General features: G+C 39.6%; 1 protein-coding gene across 1 annotated transcript; it reads left to right on the top strand.

The window, feature by feature from the left end:
* Positions 1–8: 8 nt before the first annotated feature.
* stra6l (STRA6-like) lies at positions 9–24,197 on the top strand. The gene is made up of 19 exons (XM_006629753.3): positions 9–143; positions 1,999–2,294; positions 3,933–4,005; positions 4,589–4,689; positions 5,113–5,243; positions 7,666–7,786; positions 8,491–8,536; positions 9,488–9,616; positions 10,398–10,468; positions 11,684–11,795; positions 12,560–12,716; positions 14,037–14,112; positions 15,717–15,798; positions 17,011–17,059; positions 17,937–18,054; positions 18,506–18,625; positions 19,612–19,775; positions 21,135–21,284; positions 22,673–24,197. Exons 2-19 carry the CDS (start codon positions 2,281–2,283, stop codon positions 22,945–22,947), a joined length of 1,989 nt encoding a protein of 662 aa, XP_006629816.3. The 5' UTR covers positions 9–143; positions 1,999–2,280; the 3' UTR covers positions 22,948–24,197.

Genomic DNA, 24,197 nt, shown 5'->3' with positions numbered 1-24,197 from the left:
GAGAGGAAAATAGGTTTGTGCTGAGTTTGCTCGAGTGATAGGCATGTGACTTCGCTGACTATTTAACTGTGTGATAAACTACAGTTTTGTACCGCTTTATTTTTTTCTGTCAGCATCATTAGAGAGGAAATTCGTTTTACACGGTAAAGTGTATTTTTAAATAATTTGTAAGATATATGTGATTTGATTGCGTTTACTCCAGTTTTTTACTGGAAAGGCACCGGGATAGGGTACAAAAATGTAATTTATTTTAAAAGGTATTTTAAACATATATGGACTTATTATCAGAAGTAAGGAAAAACTACTATCCAATATGTAAAAAAGAGCAATGTATCTTTGTTTATACAGTACAAAGCGCTATATAGGCTTTATTTATCAACAGACATAGGTGATATGAAAGACCGGTGTAAAGTTAGCTTGAAGTTCGAAAATGATTTTGACACACCTGTTGCGTTTTCACGAAAGCTCCTAGAGTTACGAAAACACTTGCTGTGTGTACAAAGTACATTGTGACTGTTTTCACAGCCTTCACTAAGTCGTTTTTATGCACTTTTTTTGACCACGCACGAATATTCTTATGGCCACATCTTCTCAAGGGAAACACAGAAAGCCTTGTTAAATTTGTTAAATAAACAAAGAGCTCTACTTGTTACATTTTTTTCACAGCCCCCACATAAAACCATCGGTGAGCTTTTTTAAACCTCCGTTTTTATATCGATGCGTAATTACGCACTCACTTACCTGGGGGACCCCTGTGTACACACGTTCACAACGCGAGAAATACTGCTCAATGCGGCTTCGTGCGAACAACCCGTATATGACCATAGGAAGCAGCGCAGTCTCCAATTACCCAGACTGTAAGCACGGGAATAAAGCTTTGTTTGATTTCTGAAACCCTTTCTTTATGTCCTGTTTTCATTCAGGTAAGGGTCAGCTATATACACAATACTGCTGACAGCGGGAAAATTCATATTCTTTACTCAGCAGCTTATTAAAAACAGCACCCATGATGTTCAAACCGATTTTGTACACAGAAGACTGACAGCTTTGCGTTGTGAATCTCTTTTTCTCGTGCTTTTATCTAATGTGGCACTATGCACTGTGATAGGGGGATGCTGTTCACAAACCAATAGCATTTAAACTACAGCACCCACAATGCTGCAAGTGTTTTACACACTAAGCAGGTCCTCTGACCCTTCCAAGCCTTGCTTTGGGTTGTGTAACCTCTTTTAGTTTTTCAATATGGCACCATTAGACATGCAATACACTGGGATAGGGGGGTCTTCTTCATGACTCTAGTTTTTTAAGCATAACATTCACAATGCTGCAACCAAGTGTTTTACACAGCAGATAGCCCCCCTCACCTTTATACAACCTTGCTTTGGGTTGTGAAACTTTTCTTTATTTTTTTTTATAATTGTTTCAATATGGCACTATTAGATAGGCAGTACATGGGGATAGGAGGGTGCTATTCACGAGTCAGTTGCATTTCAAGCACAACATTCACAATGCTGCAACCAAGTGTTTTACGCACCAGATAGCCCCCCTCACCTTATATAACCTTCCTTTGGGTTGTGAAAGTTTTCTTTATTTTTTTAATGATTTTTTAAAGATAACACTACAGGTAATACACGGGGTAATACAAAACAAAGGGCTGCAGACACCTTTTCTCAAAGAAAATCTTCTATTTGACATTTGAGCAAACAGTACATCCAAAAGCATTAACTGATTGAGCGATAAAGTTAGGAACTCGGAGCATTATTTGTTCCACAACACCGACTGAGAACCAAGTACTGTACATTTCCTTGTTTTCTTCAAAATAGATAATGTACCATGCCTGTAATCACCCGGTACATGTTTCCTTTCTTATGCTGACAGTCTTATTCTTAACTTTCTCAAAGTCTAACACATGCACATGACTATAGTATCTGTTGTATGAAGTGTATAAGATGAGGTATGTCCTTGTTCACTTGGCCGCATTTTGCCCTTCTCTTTCAGAAAAGCGGAACTGTGTGCTGGGAAAAGGAACTCCTTGTTATCTGTGGTCATTAGGTTCTGTTTACTCTTCTGTACAGAGTGGCACATGTCTCTGTCAATAAGCCTCCCAGAGGTTATTGGCTTTTGGAGATGTCGTCATGAAGGTTGGTTGCAGAGTAGTTGTGGTCAAAGGTAGTTGGAATGAAACAAGGTACATAGAGGAAGATATTCTTTTAGAAAACATAACAGTCCGAACACTCAGGAAAACTGTTCAGTTGTCCACTGGTCTGAAAAATAAGGAGAATGGAATGGATCGGGTGAGTGATTTTTTTTAAACACTTTTTTGTTTTTATATTATCATAACTGAATGTTTTGGATATCTCAATCATGCTGTATCGTACCTTAGATTTCTCAATAGTACTTTAGTACTTGGTGTTTATAATTCCTTAGTAAGTATTTTCAAATCTATGCATTTACTATATAAAGTAGACATAAAGTATTTATCACATATCCCACATTCATTCTTGTTAGTTATGTTAAATCTGGAAGCCATCACAATTCTGGTCTTATCACTAACCAGTATCACTTTCCAAGCCACATGGTTGTTCATTGGTTTTGATAGGGGGAAGTCTTCTCTTTTCCCATTCAGTTCATCTAAACAAAACATGCAGCAGACTATAAACAAAACCAAAGTTATAAAGCTCTTTGAAGTTCTAAAGTAACTGTTATGGTTATTACTTATGTTGTAGAGGCAGGTAGAAGCAGACAGTGGATTTATGGCCACTAAGTTAGTGCCTATTTGCTCTACATTTGACTTAAAGTAGATGCAGTAGATTAATGTGTAATTGATTATTGCTGAGATTTGTTCAAGACAAACGTTGTTTCACTACTTCCTGGTCCTGGAGGCTTAAATAAGAGCTAGAACCACTTTTCTTGTGGTGAATATGAAATTATTCTTGTATTCCATAGTCACACCGGAAATAGATAAATACAATATTGATTTTATGCTTGAACCTGGTAGAAAACAGGACATTTATCAACTTCCCCTTTTTTCTATTGTGTGAATAATCACATATATTATTTTTCCTTGAATTTGGCTTTTTATCTAAGAATGATCTAAACAATGGTTGATGCTGATATTTCCAATCACATTTCAAATGGCTAAAAAACAAAAAATATAACATTTGATTATAAAAATACACATTATTTCCCAGTGTGACTAGATCATGTTGATGTGTGAACAAAAAGTAAACTACTTATTGCTATAAAAATAAAGTTTTAGTTTTATTATACGTTAGTGATACACAAATATGCTCTACTGTTCTGCTATAATTTATTCTGTAATAAACTGTTAAATATTTTCATATTATTTTGGTATTTATTTTTAATGTCACCATACACCTTTGCCTTTCACAAACTATGGTCCTTCAATACAGTACATGCTAGCATTAATGATTTAATTCAGAATATTACACAGAGACATGATAGATCTCTTTCAACACGCAGTTAATCAGTAAACACTCTTTTTTAGTTGACTGTGATGGAACACAATCACATGACTGTCATACTTTTTATTATGACTAGTGAAGGACCTCATAGAATGATAGGATCAGAGACAGCTGTGCTGCCTGAGGCATTCTTCAATTACAGGATTTACTTTGGCTCCAAAATAAAAAGCGAAGCTAGTTCGGATACAGTGACGTCATCGCCCTCCCCGCGCATAGCAGGGACCTGGGCTGATGGAGGTCTCCTTTAGCTCGTGCGGCTGGTTCCCTGTTGTGTTACGCCGGAGACCCGGGTTCGCGCCCCTGGTGTTGCGGGGCAAAATGGGTGGCGGAGTGCACAAGCCCATGCGGAACCTCGACAGTCACATATTATTCATGTCCATATTTGCTGAATGATTCAAAATATTGATTTCACACACTAAGCTAAGGAACTCCTTTCTTCTCACTCAGGATGCCTGCAAACAAGACATGTGAAAGTGAGGTGTCCATGGAGCTCTTTCTGCACTGCTCCCTTGTCCCTGCTGTGAGTACCCTTGTAGTCTCCCAATGGAAAATTCCTCGTCAGCACTAACAAAGTGCACATGCACCCAAAGTGTAAAGTGGAGGGGAGTTCCTGGCTCGAGAGTCTGAGCTGGGCTTATTCACTGCTCGTAGCTCTTCCTCCCCATGATGTCCCAGGACACTAGAGACTGCTTGGCTCAGATGATGTAGGTTACACCTCTCGGTCTGCATGAGGCTGAGCTTTCTGCAGGTGAGCAGAATATGGAGCAGAGGATTTCTCCTGGGTGGAGAATGCTTGTGGGTTTGTAAATACTGTGGAGTAATGTTTTTCGTTTTGTGTTCAGGCTGAGGACAATAAATAATCAACCAAGATTAATTCTCTACATTGTGAAGCCTATGGCAGTAATAGACAAATACACCCTTTTTCAGTTAAACATATTTATATTTTAAACCCTTGAGTGTAACATGGAGAGTTAGTTTTTTTTTGTTTCTTAACCATTCATGTCCAAAGGGAATATGGTTGTTTGTTTTTAAGCATTCCTTAAAATGGAAACAGCTGCCTTTCCTTGCCTTACAGGAACATTTCCCATCTGTCCTTCTTCCAGGTTTTCATCATAGCTGTCCTGTCTTTTCTGCAGAGGAGGGGCAAGAAAATGGCGATCGATGAGAAAATCCCCGTTCTTCGCGGGCACTTTGGCCTAGTCGTGTGAGCCAATTGATCTTCTCAAACACTCAAGGGCCACATTCCTCTTTCTAGGGTTGTCTACCAGTAGTCAGGCCCGGCCTGACTATTGTCATTAATGAGAGGACAGTGGTCTGCCTTCAGCTTCCCATACTTGTAAATTGTCAATTCAGTTTTTCGTCTTTGCTGAAATGAAAACTGGTGACAAGCTCCTGTGTGCTGTAAGGATGTAATTGTGATGAGCTGGTCACTATTCCTGCCTCTGACCAGACCATGAGAAGTGCAGCTACCGGTTTGCTAGGTCATTAGGTTTCACAGTGAAGACATTACACTGAATTTCCACATGAATGTCTTTTATTTTAAGATCGGTTTTTAAATGTTCAAATCCTGTACTGCCTCCAAGTGTCATTTTATCAATAATCTTATCCTTTGATTTATTTTTGCCAGGCCTTTAGACTTCATTGGGAGCCTCAGTAACAGATGGTCCTATGGCTTTGCTTTTGGAGCTGTATCTTCTAGTGTCCTGTTACTATTCTCTGAGAGATATATACCATTTACTGTTCCATCATGGGCTAGAGGTACAGTCTGTAATACAATGTCATTCTTGTTAAAAGTGTCAGTAACAACAAACATTGACAATATTGATTTTTAGTAAGATATTGATTATATTGAACATTTGGGAGCTCTGGTTATCTAGTTTATAGTATGTTGTAGGACTTCATTTTAAAGTGTGTAGTATGTGTTGTGTGGGGAAGTAGGATGGTGGCATTAAAACACATCTATCGTTGTTTTGCATATCTTCCACTCACTTTTCTTCTATACCTTGATGCTACATATCTATTGTTTTCAAGTAATATCTAAGATAATACTGCTGATCCATCTTCCTCATGCAGTCCAACGCAACAGGCCCTGGTGTGAGAGTGGGTGTGTTTGTGTCTGTGTGTGGCCTGTGATGGACTGCTGTCTCATCCAGGGTGAATCCTGCCTTGTGCCCAGTGCTTCCTGGGATGAGCTCTGGGTTATGGTGACCCTAAGTGGGATAAGTGGTTAATGAGACTGATGTAATGATGTGATATGACTGAATGATAAAATTATTAGGGTTTTACCATGAATCCCTGTATATTCACGACATAGTTTTAAGCACTAACAGGACTACTTCACCTGTAAAATTTAGAATTAAATCACCTATGTACACATTTGCTTATCCTATGTACATATATGCTTATTTGATGACATCTTAGCCGTCTTCAAAGGCAATCAGTACCCTCACCAGACAGTAGAAACATATAGTGCACTACTGCAGGACATCCACTGAGGAAAACGGTCTGCTCACCTGAAAATGAAGATTATTTAATTAACATTAACTGTGAAAGAGGTATGATGATTTTTCATGGCTGTTAATCTCTGTTTTTTAAAAAGAGGATTTTCACGTCTGGGTCGTTCCTGCATAGTCAATTAAAGAATTAACACAATTATTTTCTGAATTAGATGTGTAAAGGCTCTTTGGAAAGGGGACCTGCAGTCCCAATTTCTCTGACCGATTATTAAATCTCCATCACAAAATAAGTTATTTGAGGTTATAAAAAAATTACATATTCCGAATTAAGCACAAAACTGTGAATGTTTCGTGTAAATACTGTACGTCGCCATGTTGTCGCAAACTCACATTAGAGTTTCACTGAAATGTTCCAACGTGATCTGCGTGCAGTTAACAAGTAGTATTTGTCAGAATTGAAAGCAATATTTGTATTGGATTAAAAGAGACGTATTCACAAGCAGGCTTGTGAATACATAGGGCCACAACATGTATATCGCATATCTGGAAATGTCTGTTTTGTGATGTAAATTGTAGGTTTTACAGGTTACTGGTTACTGTGTACATTTTACTTTTATTGCGGTTTGAAATGCGCTCATCAATGATGATTCTTTCTAATGCCGAAATATAAAAATAGCAGTGTGGTTCCCCTTTAAGGTCTTTTACAGTTGGTTACTAAAATTGTACAAGTAGGTAGCTGCGTCAGCTTGCGTAGGCTGCAAACGAACAAGTAAAGGTTTATGCCATGCTGAGAAGAGAAGAAAAGAGACACAACATTTCAGCTGTGGAGCCTTCTTTGGCTGTGAGAAAGAGAGGAAAGTCAGCAGCAGATAAAGCATAGGCGAACAAAAGCCAGGAAGCGGGAGCAGGGAGGAGGCAAAGTGGACACTCAAGTGGTGCGAAGTCGAGAGAACTGAGGAGAGGTGAGAAGTTTAAACCTGCATGTGAATAGAGAGGATTAGAAGGAGACGAGTCTGTCGTTGAGAGAAGGGGGAAGGTGTGGTCCTAGTTTCAGGATAATTTGGTTTCAGCTATGGGAGTTAATAAACCCTACTTTGAGAACACAGACGGAGAGATCAGTGTGAACATGGCCATCAGAGGTGAAATGAGTAACTTGGAGTAACTTGGCTTGGAGAGATCTTTGATCCTCACAGCCCTGACATGTTCTCTGAAGCGGTCTCCCAGTCTCTCTCCTGTTTTCCCAGTGTAGATGGCTGGGTATTTTCTGCAAGAGATGCAGTACATAAGGTTGCTGGGGGTACAAGATGTCATCTGAGTGATCTGGAATTGTCCTGAGGGGCCGTGAATGAGGGTGGTATTAGATATATACTGTATTTGCAGGTGATGTAGTGGGTTCTGTGGCAGGGGAAAGTGCCTGGTGTAGTAAAATAGTGTGCTGCAGTAAAAGTACAGTTACCTACTGTATAAAACACCTTCCAGCCTGGCTAGAAGTATTAACAGTTACATTATCAGACCTGCTCTGTAATTGAGAGCTTAGAGGAAGAAAACTCGGATGACACCAGGCCCTGTATGTGACACTGGTTCAGATAGCTTCAGTACTACAGAGCACTAGCTGGAAAGTGGCTTGACAACTTGCTCAAAACCAAATCTACATTTATAACTGCAAATAATTCCCCAAACTAATTTATGATTTAACCTGCAATAGCATCCTCTTTTCTCTTCAGCTTTAGTGTATTTGGCAGGAGCTCTTGAGGTAGGCCTGGCCTACTTCCCTTTCTTTGCCTGCCTGTCGACAGACTTCAAGATTGTCGGAGGAGTGCTGGGGATCCTGTATACTCTTATTTGGTGGGTACTTAGGGTTGACATTTTTTTTTCTTCCGGAATGTAAGCAATGATACTTAATTCACTGATAATTAGTTGGGAAAACAATTCTAAACAGATGGAACAGAGCTCCATGTTCTGTGTTTGAACAGGCTCACAAAAAAACATCACGGTACTTGCAGAGTGGTTAATTTTCTGTAAACATAACTGAAATGATGTGTTGTAAACAGATTCTCCAATGAGTGACAGATTTTGCTAGAAAATAAAGATTATGCTAGTGATAAATCTCCATCTTGTGGTAGCATGGCACCAGGAAGCTATACACATAAAACACCCAAAAGATGTCTTTTTCAAGATTGAAGGACTCACCTGGCTGTATTTTCATGATGTTTAACACGTGATTGTACCTAGGCATTCTTTTTACTATAACCCTGGTTACTTTCCACACACCTTTAACCCCGTGAACTGTTTTTGTACTTTAACACACCATTATGTAAGACGGAACAAGTATAGGTTTATATGGAATAGATTTATTCCATGCTGAAAAAAAGAAGAAAGAAAACAACGTTTCGGCCATGGAGCCTTCTTCAGGTGTCAGGTGTCCAAACTTAAAAATTAAAAAAGGTTTTACAAAACAGAAAGAGCTACAGATGATAATTCATTTTTAGTGTATTTTTAAATTCTCTTTTCAAACAGATTTTAAATGTGTTTTTTTTCCCAATTTGTAGGTTTATCATTACTCTCTGGGATATCGTGACATGTCCTAGTGGTCAGGTAGGTGAATATTAAAATATATGTACAGTGCTATTAAATATTCAAGCTTTTTTTCTTGAAAAGCTCATAGGATAGTAAAAAAAAATGACCATGTTTGAATTTATAAAATAGGCTTACCTTGATTAATTTTTCAAACTTAAAATGCAAAATGGATACTTTTCTGTGTTGTTCCATGTTTGCTTTAGTGTTAGAGATGATTAAATCAGTATTATTCTAAAGGATGTCTTGTCCTCATTTGAGCTTATTGTAGCCTCTTTACACAAACAGGATCTTTGAAATGAAAAGCGGTCTAAAGAGATGATTATTTTTGCTATTATTCTGATGAGTAAGAAGTGCTCCTGGTTCTGAATGAGGTCCTGCAGATGTCAGGGCTTTCACCGCACACACAGGGGAGACTTTAGTAAAGGGCCCCGGTCACCCAGGATGGCCATGAGCCAAGTACACACAGGTATAGGAGCACAACTGAGATAAACCACAAGGTCAAGACTAGCAGCTGTTATACGAGCCACGTGTGCTGTAATCTCTCCCAGTTACCTCACCAGAGGTTGCAGCAGCCACAGTGCATTTCTCCCAGTTACTGCTCATTTGATGCTTTTTGAATGTTAAGTCTCTAAAGGTCCTTCATGTGAGGTGTCAGGTTTGCACCTGATGAGGTGCGGTGGTACGGTGGCTAAGGATCTGCACCTCTGGCTGGAAGGTTGCCGGTTCAAAGCCCGCGGCCAGCAGAGGAATCCTACTCCGTTGGGCCCCAGAGCAAGGCCCTTAACCCCAACTGCCCCAGGGGTGCCGTATAAATAATTGACCCTGCGCTCTGACCCCAAGCTTCTCTCCGTCTCTTGTGTCTGTGTGTCTCATGGAGAGCAAGGTGGGGTAATGCGAAAAGAAAAATTCCTAATGCAAGAAATTGTTTATGGCTAATAAAGTGATCTTATCTGCTCTGCCCATGCTCAGATTCTTGGCAAATACCAGAAAATTATCTGCCTGTGGCCATGCATCCTCTGCCTGTTTGTTCTGCTGGCCCGATATATCCACATGCTGGTCAAGGCTGTCCAGGCCCACCTGAATCTGGACGTGGATGAGGTGAGCACACATTTCGCGTCTTTGTCTTTCCATTTCTCCAGCCCCTGCTCGCTCAGGCAGCATGTTCGTCTGCTGTTGAGAGTTCATGACAGTTACTGGCTTTAAATACAACACATGCACTGAGGCAAGCCACTGTTAAAGTAAGAAACAAACAAAATCCCAGATGTGTTTTCCGCATTTCTATTGTTCAATTGAGTGCTTTTTTCATGTGTTCAACTATAATCAACTGATCACTATGCACTGCAAACTACTACGGTCAGATGGTAGCTGCACAATCTCCCAAAGATAGTTCTGCCCCATGTCTTCACCTCATGGAATGTCTACCCAATGAAGCAGTGCAATTAAGAGATCCTAACTGAAGGGGACTGCCGGAAGTGAAGTGATCAGTTGTTTTAAGCACTAGGTTGGTAGAGTCTGTAAAGCAATGTGACTCACCAGGGAAAAGGCATTTTATGCAGGACAGCACTGAAACCCAGCTTATGTATTCCTGCTGTGCGGATTGGCAGGGGGCTTTGTTTTCCCCTCAGTAACATTATCCTATGTGTTTCACACTTACTAATGGGAACCTTTTTTTAAAAAAAGAGAGGAGCAGAAGGAATTTCCCAGCACTATTTTTTTCTTTTTACAAAAGAAAAGGCTAAAGTAATTATTTTTTATGGTGTTTATGTTCATGCCCCTGTTGTTTCTGCATTCCCCCAAGGCTGTTGACAAAGCAGAGGCTGGTTATGAGGCCTGTTCTCTCCATCCTGGGCCTCCTCACCCTTGTTATCCTTTCCCACAGGACCAGGAGCGGCTGTTGCAAACCCACCAGGCTCAGTATGTGAAGCAACTGCTGAGGGCTCCTCCTGAACGGTACGGTAGTGAACTGCACAGCGTTTCCTCTGACTGGTAACAGAAGTTTCTGGAATAAGCCTTGCTGACAGGTTTTACATCTCTTGTGCCACATGTTGGGATGACAAAAGCTTATAACCCATCTCACAAATAATGAGGTAGTGCAATAAATGGAGCAAACTAACAGTCTATTCAGAATCTTAACAAATTTGAGTTTAGTACATAGAGAAAATGCCTGTTAGACCCATCACACAGGTCTGTGTATGGGGAATTACATGTTCTCAGCAGAGCTGCTAAATCAGCTGAGTGTTGCCTAGTTTGGGTTTAGTAGTCAGGAAGCTCTGCCTGGCAAGTTCATCTTTGGTCCCTGGAGTTAAACTCCAAACGAAGGCTTTGAGGTGTTTCTCACTGTTTTGTGCCTGGTTCATTGTTCAGTGTAAAGACACTATGTCAGTTGCTTTAGCTTTGTTACAGTAAAATATTAGAGCATTGGAATTTAGGTGACAGACAATTGGGCCATCATGCTTCTAGATGATATTGTGTTTTCAAGTTTTAGCATGTAAAAATCTGGGCTTCTGATAAAAAGGGCACGGTGGGATGCATAGACAGGCATGGCTCTGAGTTGTCCAGGGGCCCTTCAGCTCTGGGCTTCTGTAGATCTCTGCCACTGGAGGATGATCTTCCCTCCTGCAGTCATGGTGGCCCCGTTTGAGCTCCTGTTGATTGCAGTTCAAAAGATTCAGAAAGTCTATGGGAAATAACACATATGTAAGAGGATAGGTGTGTATGTTGTCTTCAGCACTGCCATCTGCCATCTTTTATTTAGGGGTTCAAAAATAATTGGCTCTTCCAGATCGGAAAACACAACACAAAGGCAGTTAACTGATTCTAAAGTTTGCAAATGTTGTTCTGTAGTATAAAGGTCCATTGGGAACTATGTGTATTGAGCCTATTGAGGTTTAATCAGATTGGGTAGATCTGCTGGCGTTTTTCTTGGTTTCTCTTCACAATCATGCTTCAGCAAACTCACTGATAAAGCTGTTGAAGGACAAAGACAATTTGCCCAAATGGAGGGCAGATAAACCTCAAGAATTAAAAGGTGGTAAACAATAAATTGTATTGACACTTGTAAAGTTTCCATTTTAATTGCCTGAGACTGGGGCCCCTCATGTTTTACGATGGATCTTTATGAGGTTGTTGTAGGCTTGTTGTTTATTCATGTATCTGTTCTGGCAGAGAGGTGGAGAAGAGCTGGTTTCAGAGGAAGATATATGACTGGGACCCTTATTTCAAGTTCCCCAACAGACTGATCGGCACAACCATCATTTCCCTCATTGACTTGTATATTGTGAGTACTTTACATAGGTCCAGTGCAGCCCTTTTAAAACAATTCTGCTGTTTGCTTTTCAAGTGGTGTCTAGCAGAGGCCTAAAAATACCACTTTACATTGAAATATTCTAAAGTGTAAAAAATGCCTGGCAATACAGTATACTCAATTACAGAAGAAAATAATTAAAAAACAACCATTCCATAACACAGTGCAACTTTTCCAGGTTTATAAGTTTAACATTTTGTCAAAACAAATAGAAGACTTTTGTCCTATCTCTGTTTTGTAGCCTTCTATTACTAATTTTGGTTTTCCCTTAATTTTAGATTAATTAACAAGAATTTAGACAGTTCCTTCCTTCCTGGAGCACAAACAGTTCAAACTCCTTTTTCTTTCAGTGGTTGTCAGGCCCCTTTTACAAACTCTCTGCTGCCGCTTGCAGGTTTGTGTTTCCAAGAGCTACGGGCATACTGTGTGTGGTCTCCCACTGCAGAACAGTCAGCACAGGGCACCAGGAACCGAACTCTTCAGCAATAAACGTCAAGCTCTTTAAAAGGCCTTTGCACGTTCAACCTCCTTTTGAAAGATTGGATAAAATGGTCAAATTTGTAGGAAAACTGCGAGAAACAAATAATGTCTATATGAATTTGGACTTTCCGCTTCCTGCAATGTAATTTTCTAAAGAAAGCACCAGCAACAATGCAATACATTTGTTTCCTGACTGTAGAAATGGTTTATGTGTTTTGATGTGCTTTCTGGTGAGATTCTCCACTCATTCTTTCTAGCTCTCGCTGGCAGACTACAGTTTGAGCAGCTATGCCTTCAACAGGCTTGATGGGCTGAAAGACTCCCTGGAGGATCTGGCTTCATCCCTCAATATGACTGACAACATCATTGCAAAATCTATCCCTCACATTGAAGAATTAATCCGCGTTGCCAGAGGTGACAAATTTGTGATTGTTAAGGACTTAAAGATGAGCAGTGAAAAGAAAATTTAAGGTTTATGCTGGGTTTTGATACTCTGTTACGAGATGGAATGTAAAATAGTTCTGATTGACTCACTGCTTAGTGGATTAAGTCTGGACCTTTCAACAATTTTTGGATTGTGCAAGAGAGCGTTCTGGGCATTTTTATTTAAAAATAATGTGTTCTCTTTTGTATTTGCTTGCAGCTGCACAAACTAAATTCTGATGACAATTACACATTTTTAAAGAATAGTATAATAATTCACTGTGTATTACTGATGCACAAGAGCAGAGATTCAGTGTCTACATCATAGGTATTAAATTCACTATTTTCTTCAGAATTTTACAGTTACTTTTTACATTCCCACATGTTTTTATATCGAGGCTGGGGAAAAGACAATCATTGACCTATCCCTCTAACAGGCTGTAACAGTTTAGTTAAGCAGGGTACAGTATTTGCGAGTACTAGTCTTTTGCATTCGATTAATTAGTCTGCTCTTTACAATTATGGCATATGAGTGCATGAGACTCTCCGTTTATCGTTAACTAAACCCATCTGTGATTTGCTTTTCACTAATTTGATTAAAGGAGGCCACTTCCTTTCACTTCCAAATTAAATTTTAATGAAGTGTCCTTTTGAATTGTAGAAATGGCCTTTTTAAGTGGATTAAGTGACGGCTCCTTGTAGCCTCTGGCACTTTTCTCACAGGGTTTTCAGTAAACCGTAAGAGATGTTGGCAACAGTTTTAAAAGATGCACTTTGTGTTATGATAACTTTTCCTGATTAATGCTTCACAAAAATGCTTTGTGTCGGTGTGGGCTTCACTGTGGGCTCTGGTCTGAAGTAATTGCAGCAGTGAGTGCCTTGTTGTGGTGATGTGTACAGCTATGAAGCTAGATAAAGGATAGAGAAATATGATATATCATGCTGTGGAGATGTTGTCACTACTGTTACTTACAATTTCAAGCAAAAAGCAAGATGATGTGAAAAACGAAAACATTCATTTCTGTCAAATCATTCTGTCATGATTAGACACAGAAAGCTTGTTTATGTATTCTGTTCCTTGTGTTCTCATTAGGAGCACAATAGTGTAGATGTGTCTTTACAGTAGAATCCTCCAGTTGTAGTCATTCCCCATGTAACTTGGGAGTTTGCTTTTATAATTCTATGATACGTGAGTGCAATACAAAACTGAAAATAATTAAGGATTTGAAGGGAAAAATACTTTGTCGAAGATGTAGTTGCATAGAACGTTTCTGTGTTAGAAACATTTCTGTTTTTTTTTTCACATTTTAGGTGCCTGGTTGGTCACAACCATTTTTGCCATGCTGACCTCTGTGACTTACATCTTTCATGTGTTAGCATGTTACAGGTAAGATGGCATTATGTTGGAAAAACACAATTTCCAAGTACCGTGAATGGAAGAGCTGTACACTTTAAAGATACTGCAGGTGTTTTCTATCTGGACACTAGTGAGCAGCAGGGATGGTTTAAATTGTCTGTTTCATAAGGTAGTAGTAGCCGTAACAGCCCCGCAGCATAGTGCCCAACACATGTAGAGACTAAAACATCAGTCTTGTGAAGGAGTGGCAGCTGTGTGAGAAAGTCAGCATTTAGGCTCAATCCTCAGGCCCAGTGGTGTGGCCTTGAGTCGACATTCGACTGTTAATTGGAAAAACCTGCTTTATGAGGCACTGCTGGTCTTAATGGGGATTCAGCACTCACTGACTGGAAAGGCTCTGTGTGGAATGAGCCATTCTTTAATTAAGAGGCTTGTAAAACCAGGTATGAGGAAAAGAGTTTCAATCTGTGTCTACATCTCAATCTGGAAGGAGTAAGAGTGAGAGTGGGAGTTTTCATTAGCAGCGGATTGGGCTGGGTTATAGGCCTGTGGGACTAGATCGTGATGCTTCAGGAAATACCAGGGTTGACTGAAGGCGTAAACGCCTGGAGGAGTGGGGAATCAGTTCAATTCAACGAGCTTTATTGGCATGACCGATGAATTGCAGTGTTGCCAAAGCATATACAGTCAATACAACATCTGCAGACATTTTTAATATAAAAACATTATAGGACAATTACGTACAATATACAACACATAGAATATTATTGCGTGACAGGCTCTGTTCCTCAGGCTGTGACTGTGAATCAGTGTACCGTCCGTCTCCCTACAGCTGAGAGAGAGCAGGCTAGACAGCACAGGTTGAGTCCTTGAGTCCTCAAGAGTGTGAGATACGTGTGAGACAAAAATGACGTCTGCGTCTGGGACACAAGTTTTTTACGGAGTAAAGTTGTTTACGGAGAGGTGTGCCAGGCCAATCAGAATCATCTGGGAGAGCTGTTGATTGTGTGGGGCGGGGAAGCTGCTGTTATTATTGAAGATCTGGTACTAGCGAAAAGTAGGAACAAAGAGTTGAATTGAATTAAGTATTCTAGTGTAGAATGCAACTGGGCAACAACAGGTTAATCTGGTTGAGTTCTTTGGTGTCTATAGATGAATGCAGATAGAGTGAAGAACTGGTGAAAAGATTTGGTGAGTGTCATTAGTACATGCAGGGCATAGTGATTGATGAAGACAGAGTGAATTGTTGGTGAGAAGATTTAGCAGTTTGTTTGAGAAGAAGCAATTGAGGAGCAACCTAGGAGGAATAGGACCATGCAGTCCTCCCCAAGAGAGCTAGGACCAAGAGAGGGGTCGGAAAGATAAAGACAGATCGTTTGAAATGTGAAAAACTAAGATGACTCTCGACAGTGCTGGAATTGGGAATTTGGTGTGTGTTGGCATTTGTCAGAGGCCTTCATGGTAAAGTGTTTGAATTTCACAAAAGTTGTGAGAAAACAGCATGAAAATAAGCCAAACGTTTAGAAGAAATGACTACCATGTGCAGAGGTTCCAAAGAGCAGAGGTAATAGCAGTGAAAAACATGATTTTGTCTTTTGTCACTGTGTACTCACTTTATTCAATCCTTCCTTAAGGAAACATTTAAAAAGGCTGTGGGCTGGACAGAAAGGGTTTCTACCACAGAAATTTCACAGGCCCAGTTCTGCTGTCAGCATGGTGAGTCATACCTGTTCTGTCTATAGAGTAGTGGACAAGTGTGGAAAATTTAATGTACCATGCAGTACACTCATGAATGTGGCCAGTAGAGAGGGCTATATTATACCTATATCCCTCTGTTATCTGAACTATGACGGTTTTCTGGTTTTCATGCTTAAATATCTAAGGATAAAGTAGTTCAAGTAGGTAGCCGCATCAGCATGCGTAGGCTGCAAAGGAACAAGTAAAGGTTTATTTCATGCTGAAGAGAGCCAAAAAGAAACAATGTTTCAGCTGTGAAGCTGGTTACAGCCAGAAGATCACACCCAAAGAAGGTTCCACAGCCGAAGCGTCGTGTTTCTTTTCTTCTCTTTTCAACATGGAATAAACCTTTACATTTACTTGTTCCTTTGCAGATCTGAGGATATCCTGTTTCACAATTTGGTCACTTTCCAACTCATTTTGCTACAATAAACCATTCTCACTCTGACCACTCTAACAAGGGCTGTCAAACCAGTTGACCTTTACCTGAATTGTGAAGCAGTATATTTGTGTGATATCATGGATTTACTGCATCACTGCACTATAAAGCTCAAGGTGCTGCCCAGTTGTAAATATTTCACCAGAAGGTCAGCCTGTGTAGATTGCATGCTAGGAAATGTATCTGGAACAGTTGTCTTGCTATTGTGACTTGTTGGTTAGAGGCTCCACATCACTTACCTGTGCTGCAGCACTAGAATATTGTGGATAAGCATGTTTTACATGACTATTTTTTCCAGGGCTTTTTACTAATTCTTTAAATTTCATCTATACACTTCGTTGTTCTTTGGAGAGACTATGCCTAGAGACCTGGAAGTGTGTTTCTTGTGTAAAATGTGATAAACTGGATTATCAAAAGACAGTTGTCCATACAGTTGTGCATACAGAGCCTGCATGCTCTGCCTGCAAGTGTTTTTTCATAATCTATAATCCTCAATGTAGCAGGTTCATGAAATCCATAGACACATTATGATGCCTATGTAATCTGTGCCTCTATGGTAATGTAGCTTACGTTATGCATGTAAATTACCTTGAGTGACCTGAAGTATGAGTAGAGAATGTAATACTTAAAAAACTAACCCGCAAATGTAATAATGCTGTTTGTTATGAAACTAAAGATAATTACACTATTGCATATTACTAATCTTTTTATGATTTCAGGTGTGGCTTTGAAACATTTTTTTTAATTTTCAGGCTGCTATTACAAGGTATTCAGGATGGCAAATAGCTTTTACATTATGGGGTATGTACAGAACTACTTATCCAAACATTACAGAAACCTCTTCCAAATCTTATCATCACTGTTTCCATGTTGCATGTGAATTGATAATTTCCTTCATCAGTGTAAACCTTTGGGTTTGTTTAAAGCCACAGTGTATAACTCTTTCTGTTCTGAATCTTTCTGATAGACAGATCTTCGTCACTCAGTCTATCAGTTCACTATAAATGACTTAATCTTACTGTCTACCATCTGAAAGTGTTCTGAAAGGTATTGTGGTATGGTTAAGACAAACGTAAAGCAAATGTGATATATAAAATTGGTTTATTAAAACCATCAAAACGCTGACTTCAAATCTCTTAGATGTTGCAACAAATATAGAGTGAAAAGAAATAGCTTGTATTCAGATTGAAATCTAATGTTGATTAAATTAGCTTAAACTGATGGAATATAACCTATTGAATGTAGAAGAGCTAAAATGTAGTTTAATGGAGATGATCAGGAGACTGTTTTTTTATGTATTATCCAAAAACAATACAAATCAGATGGGATTTACAGCAGTAACCCATATGTACTGTAGCCTGATCACATTAGATCGCAAAGCTAAGCAAGGCACGTGCTCAGTCCTGGGGTGGGAGACCTTTAAGAAAAAACAGGTTGCTGCTGTATGTTGTGTTGGTGGGCCAATAGGCAGCTCTTCTTCTCTATAAGGTAATTGCTAGTCCAGTGCCTCATTATAGTGATAGGGAACACTGTGCTGTAGGAGGTGCTGTCCTGAAGATTGGATGACTATAAGGTCTTGAATGATATCATTACACTCTGCATAATAGTAGGGGTGCTAACCTCTTATTACAGTAATGTGTGTAAACATGACAGCTTGTCACTGTCCTATCCCTTACAGGTTACTTGATCATTCATTTTGTCCAGTTCCTGTTAGGACTGCTGATTGCATATGCATTGGTACTACCAATCGTGCACGGCAATGGACTAGAACTGCTCAAACACCTGGCCATCATAATGTAAGTTTGTGACAAGAATACTGTACATTGATTGTATTCTGTGCCCTTATATACCTTTCAGTTTCTTGTCTTGCTGAATATATATCAGCCTGCTATTTGATCTTTACTCCTGGGGTTCTTTGTTTATTAATAACTAATTTAAAAGCAATACATTTTCTAGAACTGCACAGTCAATTCATCCAGACATCAGATACCTGCTTATTCCTGGTAAGAATCATTACAGTCACAGGCGGGGATAAGACTACACCTAGAAGGGATACAAGTCCATGCTCACATCAGACTAATGACTCTATACAACACCATCACAAAAAAAATCTTGCAAATGCACAGTCACTGTTTTCTCTAGTTTTTAAATTGTATTTATGGATATCACGTTTTTCCGGGCTCATGTCCGGAACATACAAGATGCTGCCCAATTTCTCTAACAAATATTTTTTTTGTTTGTTTTTAGCTTGACCTTAGCTCTGGTTGCAGGACTTGTGATCCTTCAGATTTTTCTTGTCCACATCTTCTTCCTTCAAGACAAGATTTTGCAAACGGATAAGCAGAAGCCATTAGCTCTAAATAACAGGTACGTAATGATGGGGTCCTAATCAGAAGTCAGTACTGAGTGGGCCTTCCAGTGCATTTTCATGATATGAAACACCAACAAATCTGCAATATGAAGACTGCAGTACACTTAGTGAAAGAATATAATCTCAGCTGCAGTATTTTACTGAGATTGACAATAACCCACTGTTGTAGTTTTTCAATTTAAAATGGCTATAACTAAAATAGAAATAAAGAATGAGGAACAATCAGGAAGAAAGTCAATCTCCAGGATGAACCATTCCCCACCCCAGCTCCAAAAACACAATCCATTTTTATGTGAAACAGAGGTGTGTTTGATAATATATTATCAAGAGCCATGCTTGACAGATTTATATAAAACCTTTACACAGTGACTGCAAGTTTTGAACATTTAAATTATTAAAGTTTTCAATTCCTGTCAAGTTTCACAGCTCATGTGGTGGAATCTTTGCCAAGCTAAAAATATACAACATCTCAGCTCCAGCGAGCAGCAGTGCACACCAGCAGAAAGCCATCTCCTTCTTAAACTAACAGAAGAGTGTTAAGAGATCCCTGCCCGCTCCCTGTGTCCCTATGGAGAGATCTTTTCTAAACACACAGCTCAACAAGAGCTGTAGCAAGCAACCTGCAGGGGAAGCCAGTTTTCAAGAACTGGAAAAACCCAAATGGCTGGTTCAAACAAATATTTCACTCACAGCCTCACACCTCTGTAGTAAATAAGACCTCTGAAGCCCAGGCTACAGTCCCATCTCCTACTGCCAGGGGACACAGCGTATGGCAACACTTGAAAAGAGGAAATTCACTCATGCCGATGTGTTTTTGGATATGTAACAATTGCACTGTGTTTAGGCACAGACATATTTATAGTGTACAAATATCATGGGTTCACCTTGAAAACCTACTTCAAAGAAATTGAAAAGTAAAAAAAAAGATCATATGGAGTGATGAGTGATCGGCTAAAATGAGTATGGTTGTTTGTCCTTGCAGAAAAGCTTTTCACATCTTCAACTATTTCTTCTTCTTCTACAATGTGATCATGGGTCTGGGTAACTGCATCCTGAGGCTGATCTTCAGCTTCACGGTGGGAATGTGTCTTGTGCCAAGAATCGACCGCACCATCCTGCAGCGGGGGTACGAGACTCTGGACCCAGGTCAGCCCCTCTCCTCTCCACTGTCTGTCTTTCAGCCACTGGTTTGTGTCATCCGCTGGCTCTTGAGCCAGGGTCACTCCACTGGCTCGCCTCCTCTACATTTGTGAGGCAAAAAGTGGATGGAATGAAAACTAGACACCGTCCTATTGCGTTTGACTGTGTGGATTTGCTTTGCAGTGGTTGGGATTTACATTTCTCTCATTTCACTGGTTGAATTAAGACATTGGGCTGGAGTTAAGTCAAACACATTAAAATAGTGTAGGAGAACACACATAGATAATAGACTAGACTATGTTACAAAATGTCTGTTACGAGCTTATGTCAATGCCAATGCAACCGAGATCATCAGGAGAAAAAGTGGAAAATCAGTCTTCATTTTTTAATCAAACTTGAGTATACATTTAACAAGCTGAAGACAAATGAAGTCTGAATACTTTAAACACAGACAAGAAGCTAACATTGCTGTAGTAAAGGCTTGGCAAAGCATCCCAAATGATTATACAAATTGTTTGGTGAGCTCACTGGCTCACAGGCTTTATGCAGTTGCTGCTTCCAAAGGATATGCAACCAGATTCTGACTTTTGCATTCTGAAACATAAATTGAATGTGCCCTAACATGTAAGATTACTTGAAATCACTGGGTTAACCAGAATGTATTTTTTTGTTCTAATATGATCAAATAAATGTGTGGCATTATCCAAAAAAGTTAATTCTATTGGATGCACCATACATATTAATATTATGATCATAAATATAAATTGTTTGGCCGTAAAGCAAAAAAAAAACATTTGTCTTGCTGTCCCAGTGCTTTCGGAGGGCATTGTAACCCATATCCCTATTTTATATTGATACATGAAACTATATGGTGTATATGATGGTGCTTGTACTATACTCCAAGCATACTAACTGTACACCAAGGAGCAATTATGATTTTTCCAACAGATAATTACAAACTTGGTGGCATATTGTAAAAAAGACAGAAATAATAGGGGAGCTTGTCCTACAAGGTAAACATTAAATTAATAGTTTATACGGTTGACAATTTTATCCAAAGTTACTTGGAATTTGTACAGGAGTGTACCACAACCATCCTGTTATGAGTCCAACACCTTAAATACCACCCCAGACTGATGACATGTAAGAGAAGATTTGCAATAAGCTCTTTTACTGGGAGTTATAACAATTTAGATATTTAAAAAAACAGTATTGCAGTTTCTAATGACCAAGCTCAATGCAGATTAAATGACCGAAATATGAAAGTTATGACCTAGTATACACAGGTAGATTTTGTAATCTGTTTTTGGAGAAGGACTGCCAACGTCCTACTGTTGAATGTAATGCTATTTGGTTGTGCTTTAGGGTATCACACTTGGATTGGTATGATATTTGCTGACCACTATCACAGCAATCCTGTCATGATTTGTTTCTGTCATCTACTGCTGGCTGCAAATCTTGAGAATCAAAGAAGAAGGATTTCAATTTTGTCATCATTTGATAACATATCTTCAGGTAAGAATCTCCTCACAGCCACAATGAGCTCTGAATGCAAAAATATAATTCTGTTAGTAAAACTGTTGAAGGATTTATAAATGTAGAGAAGTATCTCCTATACCTGTCAATGCAGTGACAATGATTGAAAACTTTGAATTCCTTCTGTTCTGGCCTGTATTGTCCCAGTGAGTATTGTTTTATCAGGGTCAAACATTGAGACAATTCAGGGAGTCAAAGAGAATTTGAGTACTTTTGAGGATATGCATCCAATGTTCAATATTTAACTTTTTTAGGAGTTATAAGTTTTGTTCATAAAGAATCAAGAGCATGGTGCATCTGGTCTTCTGAAAGACTGAGTACTTCACACTTCTTGTGCAGTGTCTTTTTCCATGTCTGATTTTGTACTTTGGTAATGCACATCTACAAATAAATCCACCTTAGAAGTGAATGTGGTGTAAAGTCAAAACATGGAACATTGGCAAAACAGAGCACACATGTGGTACTTATACAAAATGTGACTTGCGTAATGCCTTAATGCGGTACACTACTGGATTTTGGTGTATTGTAAAGCACTCTCTTGCTGGCAAATGAATCGCATAACCTTGTGAAACTGTGCATACAGTTGTACTCTTCCCTCTGGACTAGAATTTCCAAACCAGTGCTGCAGAATGGTGACCAGTCACAGTGCCGTAGGAGCTGCCATCCTTCCTGGCTCAATTCCACTCTGCACTTTCACAATCTGACCCATCTGAAATACCCCCTAATGCATTTGTTTTTCTTCAGTTTCTCACCTCTGCTCTTGATGTGCTGCCGAAAGTGGCTCCTGGCAAAACATGGGTGCTGGGTCCTGCACTTCACTAGCAGACAAAGTGGGCCCCCTGCTATATGTTAAATGCTTGGGATCATTCAGGATGAAAAGCACTTTGCAGAAAAGAAATGAATGAATATTAATTAGAAGTGACCAGGGCAGCATGGGGGCACAGAGGTTGGCATTGCTACCTCACAGCCATGTGTCCCATGTTCAGTTCTTGGGGTGCTATCTGCATGGAGTTTGTATGTTTTTCTTGTGTTTGTGGGGGTTTCCTCCAGGTGCCTGGTTTCCTCCCACAATCCAGACACTTACTGGTAGGTAGACATACTGGTTGGCCCTGTGTGCATGCATGTGTTTGTGTCAGGCTGTGTGGCCTGCGATGGACTGGCGTCCCATCCAGAGTGTATCCTGCTTTCCGTCTGTTGCTGGCCAGAATAAACTCTGGCTCTGGATCTTCTGCGACCTTGTGTTGGATAAAGCAGTATAGAGGTGGATTTTGGATAGAAGGGACCATTTTAGGGTCACAAAATGGAAATGGTACCATGAACAGGAAAAATAAGTTCTCTATGTGTCATTTTCTTGATTTGTCGTATAGAGCCAGCAGAGAACTGCAGAGCTCGTGTGAGATGGAAGCTGATCTACACCCTGTTGAAGAACCCCAAGCTGATACTTCTGCGAAAGCGCAGGACATCCTGGAGCAGCTCAAGGTCTGACCAAGCCAGACCGGATACTATGACAGTACCTTATGTACTGGCCTCACAGTACAGGAACCCAGTGGAATCAGACATACCCAGCACACTGCTGGGACATCATGTCAGCATGTTACTGTCAACAGAGAGCCCCCCAGAATCTAGCAGTTCAACAGGTTGAGGGCCATTATCCTGTGCTATTCGATGATCACTGTGCTCCATGAACACACACACGGCCCACATGCCCTAATGACCACTCAGTAGCTAACTACCTGCGGTACAGGAATGTCTGTCAGGCTTTTAGAAAAAGCCAGGAGGATGTTCTTTATAATCCAAAAATGGATTAAGTTATTTCAAGATTTTGCCAGTCCTGTGTACCCTGTTATTTTTTTGTGATGCTTGTTTAACAGAAAAGCGGGAAATTTTTGGGGAAGTTTCTGAACTTGTACACTTGGAACCTTCAGGACATGATGCACAAGTATTATACTGTATACTGTGTGCAATCTACGGTTTAATACGAATTTGAACTGTTAAAGATACATATGTTTAGGGTATTCCATTCAAGGTTAATTTAGTGATTATTGCTGCTACTAAACTTATTATCCACCATTATGAGGCTGTTGAATTTTAAAAATAAGGTTTTAACAGTGCTACTATTTGTTTTACTGTATATAATGTATTGTAATATATATATATAAAGAGGAAACACATATTCCATGTAGATTTGTCTCTATGGTGGATTGGTAGGTTTTGATAGCTCAAGGACTTTGATGTCAATCCTTCATTTTATTCTGCTAATTTACTCTACCTTTTTAACCGAATCAATAGTCTTTTCATTTGCTTCAGACAGATTTCTATTTCCTGTTTAACTCTGCACTCAAAAAATTGAGTTTTCAGATTTTAGAAGTTAGGAAGAACTGGTCCTTGCCCGGACTAGGATGGGGAATACCTAAGATAAATCCGGTTGTGGTTGCAAGTGGTGCTGGTAGACCAGTAGGTGGCGTTCTTCCTTCTGGACCAGTATTTCCAAACCATGTAGTGACAGGGGAAGCTGTGCTATAACAAGTTCTGTCCTTCACATGACTTGGTCATGAAGCACTTAGAAAATGGATGGAATCTACCTCTAAAACTTTTGCCTTGGCCCCTGACTACATCAGTGAGGTGTTATCTCTCTATGAATCTTAATACTGTGTGAGTTATGCAGCCTCAGGTCCCAGTACAAGGCTTCAAGCACTGGGAGAGCATATTTTCTGATCTGTTGACCAAGGTTATGGAATGGTCATCCATATCAGGTCTTCCAAGACTACAATTTCAAATTCTGTCTTAAGGCTCACTTTTATACTTTTATATGTGTCTTTTAATTTTGATTTGCTGCTTTAAATTCGCTGTGTAAATGTATATCTTATGTTTTTTATTTGTTTTATTCTAATG

The sequence above is a fragment of the Lepisosteus oculatus genome, chromosome 1 (genome assembly GCF_040954835.1).
Source record: "Lepisosteus oculatus isolate fLepOcu1 chromosome 1, fLepOcu1.hap2, whole genome shotgun sequence".
NCBI lineage: Eukaryota > Metazoa > Chordata > Actinopteri > Semionotiformes > Lepisosteidae > Lepisosteus > Lepisosteus oculatus.
The sequence above is the reverse complement of the archived record's forward strand: the minus strand, read 5'-3'. Positions and strand labels throughout refer to the sequence as shown.

Bases quoted from the DNA above. Each gene is read 5' to 3' on its own strand.
- stra6l (XM_006629753.3), top strand. The intron at 5,244-7,665 runs GTACAGTCTGTA...TTTTCTCTTCAG, and splicing joins TGTTCCATCATGGGCTAGAG to CTTTAGTGTATTTGGCAGGA. The intron at 15,799-17,010 runs GTGAGTCATACC...TTTAATTTTCAG, and splicing joins CCAGTTCTGCTGTCAGCATG to GCTGCTATTACAAGGTATTC.